Source organism: Takifugu flavidus, chromosome 11, assembly GCF_003711565.1.
Source record: "Takifugu flavidus isolate HTHZ2018 chromosome 11, ASM371156v2, whole genome shotgun sequence".
Taxonomy (NCBI): Eukaryota; Metazoa; Chordata; class Actinopteri; order Tetraodontiformes; family Tetraodontidae; genus Takifugu; species Takifugu flavidus.
The window spans coordinates 10881599-10891455 of NC_079530.1; the positions used below are offsets into that span (position 1 = coordinate 10881599).

The following is a 9857-nucleotide window of genomic DNA, read 5'->3' on the forward strand; positions in this document are numbered from 1 at the left end:
AAACATTACCTTTAAAATTCCTTTATTTTTTAACCAACGTTTAATAACTTTACACTGAAATTCAGAAATTATCTCATGGATAAATACCCCCCCCCCCCCCCCCCCCCCCCCCCACTATGAAACGAGGAGCACCGACAGCTCTGCTGGAAATGAAAGTTTGTATCTTAAAAGATTTGCATAAATGGTATGGAGGCGTTTTCCATCCTCGTTAGCGTGGCCAGTGCCTATTCCATCCTGCTTTTAAAAAAACACACATTTATTTGAACACATACAATTTTTGATATTCCATGTTTATGTCTTTATATAGTGTAAGCAGGCAGGTTGCTGGCTAATAAATCAGATATGTTCTGACATTCCTTTCTAAAGTTCAGAGTTCCCAGGTCATCCATGAGCTCCTCGGAGGACTGGAACTGTGCACAAAGTCCCTGAGCCGGGCTGCTGCTTTGGGCCGACTTGCTGATTCCACCTCCTCGGGACGTCCAGCTGTCGGTGCCGGAGCTTGATCCCGCTGCCTGTTTTCTGGAATTGATTCTGGTTTGCGATGACAATGACCCGTCCACTTGGACGTCATCCGAGGACAAGCTCAAGGCCGAGGTGGTGGTTCGAGGCCGTATGAGGCGCCTGCCACTGAGGGAGTGTTGAGGAGAGCCAGAGGATTTGGTTGGCAGGGGGGTGGGCGCAGTTCTGACACGCTCAGAACCAGAGTGACAGGCGTCAGGACTGAACGGAGACCTCGGGGTCTTGGCTCTGGAGGACTCCAGGCTACTCTCAGGGTTGGGCGAGGGGGCATCACTAGCATGAAGGCTGTTGAAGTCATCACTGTAGTCGGCTTCCTCGTGGTCGTCCACGCTGGAGTGTGAAAAGGCGGCGCCGTACCGTCTGCTCCCTGCTGGGGACTCGCGTTCTCTGGCATGCTCTCCAGACTCGGACGGTGTTTGACTCACATTGGACTGATTTTCATTGGTGACATTTCTCCCAACAGTGTCAAAATCCACATTAACAACTGTCGCGTCTCCATCCGACGCTGATTTGTCTGACTTTCCTGAAAGACGTCCGTCTTGTTCTTTCTCCCACGGTTTGCTGTGTTTCGCCATCTCAGTATTGTCATTGAGACTTTCACGCTGCTCCCCTGCCAGTTTCCTTCCTGCAGACCTCATGGTCCTTCTCGTCTCCACACGTGGTTGTTCTTTGCTCATTGTAACGTTCACACATTCACAGTGGTTCTCTCTAAGATGCAAAACGTTCTTTAGCCTTAGCTGAAATGCTCGGGTGGTGCCGAACACGAGCTTCTTCCCAGGACTTGTCCTGGAGCTTTTATTCTTGGGTGGAGGTTGTTCCTTCTGGTTTGTCTCTTTTGCAGCCCTACACGCTGGTGCAGAACAGGTTCTTGGAGTATGGAAATGCTTTAAAGAGCCAGCCTGCAGTCTAGTCTTCTGCATTGCCTCGGTTGGTCTCATTTGTGCTTTGCTTCCATGTCTGGTGGAAGGTTCTGTGGATGCTGGTCTGTAAATCCATGCAAGATTTGGATGGATCAGTAAAGGTTTTGGCAGATTTGGATTATTCAGCTGTGACAGCTCCACGAGCAGGGCATTCAGCAGGGGCAACTGTTGTAAAGCTCCCCCCAACTCGCTTGATGTTAGCTCACTGGTTTGGGTTTGTTGGTTTCTTAAAAGGTTTTCCTCATATTTCACTCTTAGAGCTGGAGTATTTGGATCTATTTTCTCAACAGTATCCTCTTCTGTGTAGGTGTCCTCGAATGCTAGTGGTCCCAAGTCAAGATTCAGTAAACTGTGGGCCTCTTGTTGCTTTTTATACTTCTCCTCTGAGGTATTAGAGAAGAAAAGATACGGTGGGCAAAATACTGTGAAATCTTCCCAGTTGGCATCAGTTTCTGTGTGATCACTGTGGCTGTTAAAGTTCTTACTGTCCAAACAAGCATCGTCTACGACTAACTCATTGTCACTTACAGGGGGTGAGCAGTCACTACCGCTCTCTGGAGGCAAAGATCTGATGGTCCCTGCAACACAGTCACCTTGTTTTCCTCGAATACCGACACTCTTCATACTGCTGCTGTCTGCAACATGCGGTAGCAAACCAACTCCCAGATTTAGCAGTTTATAACTGAGAGAAATTGATCCAATCTTCTCCCCATCAAAGCTGCAGATACTGAAACGGCCCCTTTCACCGTAAGAGGACGAAGCAGCACCATGATCAGTCACATCCACCCTGATCCTGTCCATCACTTTTGACAATGAAATGAGCGAGGTCCCGAGTAATTTAGGAATGTCCTCCTTTACATCCAGTACCATTGCATAGAGAGGGGTGTTGGAGAGCTGGTTGTGGACTGAATGTATGTTCATTTTGAAGAAACAACACTTGCCCCTGTTAAAGATGTATTCACCTTCAATGATTCCATCACTGCTTTTCTGCTGTTGATAAATCAGCAGCGTCGGGAAATCCAGCAGGCGCACTCCGACCGCCAGCTCACCGGAAGTGTCGCATTCTCTCTCAATGCGGACGCTTCGGATCAAAATCTCCAACGAAAACAACAACGTCTCCATATTGCCTCCGTTTTGTTGTGCAGACATTGTGCAAAGTGAGACAAAATAGGTCAGCAACGAAGCTAAACGTTAAGCTGTAGCTGTTTTGGTAGTTCCAATAATTGGCTTCTCTCGGTTCCATGGAAACGATTTACTGTCGCAGACCTTCTACGTCACGTCCGGATTTTAGCTCAGGTCAACCCCCCCCCCCCCCGGGCCCATGCATTTACTGAAAACACAAAAAAATAGATATTTTGCGAACGAAATCCGAATTACTGGCTCACTTCTTTCTCTCTTTCTCTCTCTCTCTCTCTCTCTCTCTCTCTCACACACACACACACACACACACACCCCTCTCTATTTCCCTACCTTTATTGTGAGGTTTGGTTTGCTGTGTGTAGATATGTATATCTTCAGGAAGGTAAATAAAGGCTAAAAAAGTCTCGAGAGATTCTTTGCTGCTTCTGCCCAGATGGTGCCACTGCGGGACTACTTTCCCTGGAATACGGTCTCGCGCATAACAACAAAGGCATCGCACCTACACATCATCGAGCACGTTCAGTTGCACGCAATGTTTCGCTTGTGTCGCCATGAACCCTATAAATATTTGCGCTACAACAGCGGAGATTAGCGGAGGAACCGGCCCCGCGGGACTCGAACCGGCGTCGTGTGGGCGGAGCCTGAGCGTTCCCAGCGCGTGTCAGCGGTGCTGGACGGAGCTCGGCTGGCGGAGCGACCTCAGTCTGGAGCCTGGCACGGCGATGTGAGGCGCGGCGGGTCGCACAGCTTTCGCTGCCTACCAAAACGGATAAGTGACGGCGTTCATGCAGCCGGAAGCCGGACACAACGGCGTTCACCTTTAAGGTAAGAAAAACCGTCGGCCGAACGCCTCCGAGCCGGAGTAGCAAGTAGAGCTGTGTCGGAGCGCGAGGAAAAGCCGTAGAAAGTGGTCAGCCTGTCGACCCCCAAACTGGGGGGATTTACAAAGTTATCGGAAAAGAGTGCGGAGTGTGTAAAACCATCAGCTTATAGAGAGCGATAAAGGGCAGTCTGGTGGTGCTGACGTCTTTGTTGGTTTGTTTATTTACTTACAAGCCCGCGAGCCTCGTGCAGAAGCCCCGAGAAACGCTCGTGGACCTCCAGCCACGCAGCCGCGCGCAGCCGCGCGCAGCCGCGCGCAGCCGCGCCGCATCACCTCCTGTTCGGAGACTTCTTTTTTTCGGCCGTTATCGCAGGTTGACGTCATGTCTTTGTGGCGCACACGCCCGTGCGTGATGTGGGTGCTTTGTAGTGGGTTTGCGTGGAGAATCCGGTATTTGTGAATGAAGCCGCTCGCGGCTGCGCGTGGGGGCGATAGATGTCACGGTCGTCTCGCGTTCCTGCTCATCAGAGCCCCAATTGTCGTTTTGAATGCTCGATGCCGATTGTTAAAGCGACGCGCACGGCTGTTGTCTGTGTGCACATGTTTGGTTCTGCAGCAGCGAGCTTGACCGGTGGGTCCAAGGACCGTTTCCCATCATCAGAGTTGTTTGGATCCCCCATAAATATTCCTGGATGTGTCCTGGGATGAGTGCAGCTGCTCCGGGAGTGTGTTCAACATGCACCCTGCTGTATACACCAAGTTAAAGAAAGGACAAGTTAAAGAAAACGCTGTTTATCTTCTAGCAGCATATCCGCTGCGTTCTTCTTGTATAAAGTTCTGCCTGCACGTTTCTCTCCTCATAGATGCACACCAACGACATAAGAAGCAGTTCTGATCTCCAAATAGATCAAGTCCAAACATGTCTCCATAGATGGATGATGGAGTCTTTAAACTCTTGTTATCACAGCAACAGATAAGTAACCTCAATAGACATAAAGTATAAATATTAACAATGAATAAATGAGTGATCTCTAGGAGATATGATGCAGGATGTACAGTCATGTACAACAACACTGTAGGCAAGGTGCAGTCCAACTAGCAGAGGAGCTTTTCTGGCCCTGGGGAAAAGCTATTTTTTGGTCTTTCTGTCCGTGTCCTCATGACCCTGAACCTGCCTTAACCTGAACCTGCGACTTGTTGGACCTGATATATTTGGCCCGGTTCCTCAGCCAAGCAGAGTATCTGTTCCAGGGGTGGGAGAGGAGCACCCATGGGCCCTGCTGCAGGTCTTGGTGATCTGCTGCAGGTCTTTCCTCTCTTCTAACCCTCTAACCCACAGGAAAACTCATCATAGGGTGCACAAAGGGCCCCTCAAAGATTTGTTCTGGAGCATATTGATTGCTCACTGCATGGCTGAGCTGACAGTGGGTAATTGAGCCAGGTAGAGATGTCTTTCAAAATAAAGTTACGTGCACTTTGTGCACTCAGCTGAACAATGCGGCATCTGTCAGGATTGGCAGAGAAACGGCTTCCTGAGATGCCTGGAGGCTCTAGGCAGTTGTTATCGTTGCAAAGCTGGTTAGGATGTCTTCTGGCCCCGTGGGCTCAGAGACGCTGGGCTAGCGTTACAGCTGACATGTCGTGTTTGTGACCCAGAAATGGCCTGTAAAGATATTAGCGTAGCATAGAATAAGCACGGCACAAGCTGGCCGGGGATTTCCTTTATGTGGCGGCTAATGGAAGTCTGGTTTTTACCCAACTCCCCTTTGTGCTTTCAGACTGTTTTTTCACTTTTCTCCATCTTTGCCTCAGTTCCCACGCTGCTTTGCTGCCGGTGTGCTGGTTAGTGGGTGTACGGGAGAAGCCAACCCGCCTGCAGCGGCGGTCTGCTCTCTTGGGCTAAAGCCATGTCACCTTTCTCTAATCACAGGAGGACCCTAAACCAAGTGTGACAGGGATCAGGATACCTGGTGCGGCCTGTGCTGGCTGCCCGGGCCACCCAACCGCCCCCAGGAGGTCACATGCTGTGGTGGGAGCCGGATTTTCTCCTCACCTTATTTGACGGCCTTTGTTTTGATAGTAGTCTGGAAGGGTTTAAGCCCGCTCATCACCACCAGGGAAAGATGCCGTCACTGGTTGATTGCTTTTTTTATGAATTAGGATTCCGTTCCAACTCGGGTCTCCTTCCGATGGAAGTGGGGAGCAAATCAAACCACATTCATGATGTGCGTACAGATGTGGGGAAACTGAATAATAAGCTTTTCATTTTATTCCCTCGAGTGGGTAGGGGGGCTCAAACTGCTCCGTGGTCGGAGCGTTGAGGTCCGATTGGTCCATTCGTGGGTTCTGTTGGCAATAACCATGAGCTGACTAACCCTAACCCTAACTCGTTCTGACCCACTAACCCTAACCCATGAGCTGACTAACCCTAACCCTGACTAACCCTAACTCTAACCCTAACCATGAGCTGACTAACCCTAATGCTAACCCTAACCCTGACTAACCCTGACCCTGACTAACCCTAACCCTGACTGACCCTAACTCTAACCCTAAGCATGAGCTGACTAACCCTAACCCTAACCATGAGCTGACTAACCCTAACCCATGAGCTGACTAACCCTAACCCTAACCATGAACTGACTAACCCTAACCATGAGCTGACTAACCCTAACCCATGAGCTGACTAACCCTAACCCTGACTAACCCTGACTAACCCTAACCCTGACTAACCCTAACCCTGACTAACCCTAACCCTGACTGACCCTAACCCTGACTAACCTAACTCTAACCCTAACCATGAGTTGACTAACCCTAACTAACCCTAACTAACCCTAACCCTGACCCCATCCTATGCTGAAATGCCCCCTGTTTGTTCTGAGGTGCCTGTTGGCTTCAGCTCTTTACCTCACGTTGCTGTAATGGAGGCGCTGCTCAGGGCTCCGTTGATTGTTGTGTGCTGTTAGTTTAGCTGCGCTCGTACCGCCGTCCTTCATCCCCTGGACAACGGGTCGGCTCTACTCTTCTTTATTTGATTTCCTGCCTGATCGTGCGTCAGCCCGGTGTGGGAGGGGGGGTGGACGGTGCACGTGGCGGGGTGGCAGGAGTCAAGCGTTGATTGCCTTCTGTTGCTGGTGTGAGGAGGAGGCAGCGGAGTGTTGAGCACATTGTAAAGCCTGAACATCTACAACAGGGCACCATATCACAGACGTGTCAGGTGTCACGTGACAGGTGCCATGACGACATCCTAGACTTTACCCTGTCCATTCTTCCTCCTTCTATTATCCTTTGGCCCTGTGGCATGGTGTTCGCACAGAGTCCAGACATAAATAACCGTGCACAATCTTCACCGTGTGACAGTGATTTATAGATGTTGTCTTCAATATCAACACGTTTGTTGCTGAAAAATGTGTTTCCATCTGACAAGCGTTCATTAATCCACTGGATGATGTCAGCAGCAGAAAGGAGGGCTTCAGTGTTCGTGCTATGTGTGGTGGAACCACGGGCGAAGAGGCGCGTTCACGTTAATCATCGACGAGACATCCGGACACTGCCGCTTCAACAATTACAAAGTGTTGTGATGCGAGAGATTTTCGGGTGGAATAATCCCGACACAGCGTTCCACCACTAACAACAAAGGTGTTTGACATCAGACCCAGTAGTGGATCCTCTGTTCCTGCTGAGAATTGTCTAATATGTCTTCAAGACAACTGTCCGAGGGTCTGTCTTTGTTTCACCCTGCCGGTGATTAAACAGTGGCGCTCGTGGAAACCTCGTGCTCGTGCACAGATGCAAACAAATATGTGTCGTGTCCAGAAGAATGTCGGCACCTTCTGTTCCCTCTGGGCCTCATTAGTGTCTGTATCAAGGGTGATGTGGAAGGGGCCAGTGAATGTTGCTGGACCCCCCGTATGTTTTGCCAATGGTTCTGTTAACAACACACAACGGGGACGGAGCTGGACAGTCATTAACCCGATTGCTGGTGAGTCCAAGGACCAGTGGTGACCCGTGGGGTTAACCCAGTCTGTGTGCCTCCCAGTGCACCAGCTGACCTCTGGGCTCCCTTTCAACCTCCAACAGGAGATAAGAAGGGATTTGGTTCAGGGCTGCTGTGCATTCCTCCTCCCTACTGTAGCGAAAAAAGAAAGGGTCCGTCTGAACAGGCGGACGTGACTGCAGGCGGCCCAGCCGGTTCCAAACGCCCCATCAATTAAAACAAACCAATCCTCAATCCTACATATGTTCTTCCAAATAATTATGGTATCTTCTCCCAACCAGCCTGCAGGGATTTTTTAGTTGGCCAATGATTATGAATTCCTTATTTCTTTTCCATCCTGACTCACTGCAGCATCCACACGTGCACGTGCATCTTGGCCCTTCAATGTCTAATTCACCTCACATCAGAGCACATTTCCAGTGGACGAGTGTCTGAAAGTGTAAAAATAGAGTGACTCCTTCCTGGTGCAGGGTGATGATCAAATCAAATGAAGCACAGCTGTGACAGATGTGCCATTAATTGCTTTACTTTAGTGTGTGTGCACGTGCACGGGCATGTGCATGTGTGTGCTTGAGCTACTGATGGTTAAAGTTTTTGCACTTGTTACTGAACAGAAAGGTTCAGCCAGGCTGAAGTGAATTTAAAGTAGTTTCCCTACATCTGTACGCACAGCCTTCACTATATTTGCTTCAGCACACACACACACACACACACACACACACACACACACCACACACACACACACAGCTTCAGTCATTCCGCGGATCAATTAAACCACGACGCATAAACTTGTTTCAACGTTCTTCCACGATGCAATTCTTTAATTTTCCATCAACCTCTGACTGACACTGGAATTTTACACACACACACCACACACACACACGTCCGTGCATGTGGTTGGCATCATGTCCACCTCTGTGCATTGAGCACTAATGATTGTGAAATTGGTCTTAGCAGCAAACATTAGTGGCTAATTAGCGTTACACGTAAGAAATAATCACTGTGCTCTCATGCGTTCCCATAGGCTCCGCATCAGCAGGGTTGACCTCCGACCTTGACATCATGTCAAACGTCACGCTCGCTGACCTTACGCTCGAAAGCAGATTTTTAGTGACCAAAAACTACACCAACAGTAAATCAGCAAAACAGCTTGTAATTAATATTGGTTGGTCAATCGACTGCTTAGAAAAGAAATGGAAGAAAAAGAGCATAAATAAGATTATTAAATCTGTAAGAAGGAAAAACAACTACCCAAGTCCAGAATGAGAAATCCGTGTTGTGGGTTTGTGGATTATTTGTTTTATCGGTATCAGCTGCTTAAGGGGAGGGGCCCTTATCACCTGTGGGCGGGGCCTGTTTGTGTCACTTCCTTTCATGTTGCCCATTTTCCCATGGGAGAGGAAAAAGGAGGAAGTGTGGTTGTGTTGGGAAATCTCTCCCTTCACACTTGCAGTTTTCGTTCCTGTGATTCATCTATCAAATGACAGTTTGACCTCCTGTCCCAGAAGTTCCGGCTACTTGCTTTTCCAAGTGGGTGTGAGATTGTCTCCTAAAGTGGGAATGACACCAATGTAGGAACTAAGCTTGTTGTTTCATTTGCTGGAACACCGAATGTTTCAACAGGAAGTCCAAATACTCAACATGACAGGACCAGGATCTGGAGCGACAGGCTGCTGGTCCATGATAGGACCAGGATCTGGAGCGACAGGCTGCTGGTCCATGATAGGACCAGGATCTGGAGCGACAGGCTGCTGGTCCATGATAGGACCAGGATCTGGAGCGACAGGCTGCTGGTCCATGATAGGACCAGGATCTGGAGCGACAGGCTGCTGGTCCATGATAGGACCAGGATCTGGAGCGACAGGCTGCTGGTCCATGATAGGACCAGGATCTGGAGCGACAGGCTGCTGGTCCATGATAGGACAAGGATCTGGACACTCGGCTCTTTTCTGTCTCTATTTTCATGACCTCTGGAATCACCTGTCAATCAGAGCCCTCATCCTCCTCTTCATCCCCCTCCTTCCCTCCCTCCTCCCTTCCCCCCTCCCCCTCTTCCTCCCCCCTTCCTCCCCCCCTCTTCCTCCCCCCTTCCTCCTCCCCCTCCTTCCCTCCTTCCTCCCTCCCTCTCCCCCTCCTTCCCTCCTTCCTCCCCCTCCTTCCCTCCCCCCTCTTCCTCCCCCCTTCCCTCCCCCCTTCCTCCTCCCCTCCCCTCCTCCCCCTCCCCCCCCCCCCCCCCCCCCAAGGGCACTGGAAGCGCTAATGCCCCAGGGAGCGTTGTCTCGTGGGCTCCAGCCTTCATCTTGGGTTTTTGGCCTTAAAGGAAGCGAAGCTGAGGAGAAGGAAGTTGCGTAACACAGCTGGGGACATTTGTCACCGTTTGTTGGGACCCCTGGAAGATCCTCCGCCCTGCAGCCACAGGAAGTCCTCATTCAGAACCCCCCCCACCCCCACCCCCCGTCCC

General features: G+C 50.2%; 2 protein-coding genes across 2 annotated transcripts in view; one reads left to right on the forward strand and one right to left on the reverse strand.

The window, feature by feature from the left end:
* Window positions 1-141: 141 nt before the first annotated feature.
* Window positions 142-2893, reverse strand: map10 (microtubule associated protein 10). Its single transcript, XM_057048403.1, has one exon. The coding sequence runs from the start codon at window positions 2586-2588 to the stop codon at window positions 300-302; it is 2289 nt and encodes a 762-aa protein (XP_056904383.1). The 5' UTR covers window positions 2589-2893; the 3' UTR covers window positions 142-299.
* A 319-nt stretch (window positions 2894-3212) lies between these two features.
* LOC130534287 (signal-induced proliferation-associated 1-like protein 2) overlaps window positions 3213-9857 on the forward strand; it is a 61444-nt gene continuing 54799 nt past the window's right edge. Inside the window, exon 1 of the mRNA XM_057048313.1 lies at window positions 3213-3404. The gene's annotated coding sequence lies outside the window, so the exon portion shown is untranslated. The remainder of the gene's footprint in view (window positions 3405-9857) is intronic.

Coding starts and splice junctions, on each gene's coding strand:
- map10 (XM_057048403.1), bottom strand. CDS start 2,588: ATGTCTGCACAACAAAACGGAGGCAATATGGAGACGTTGTTGTTTTCG.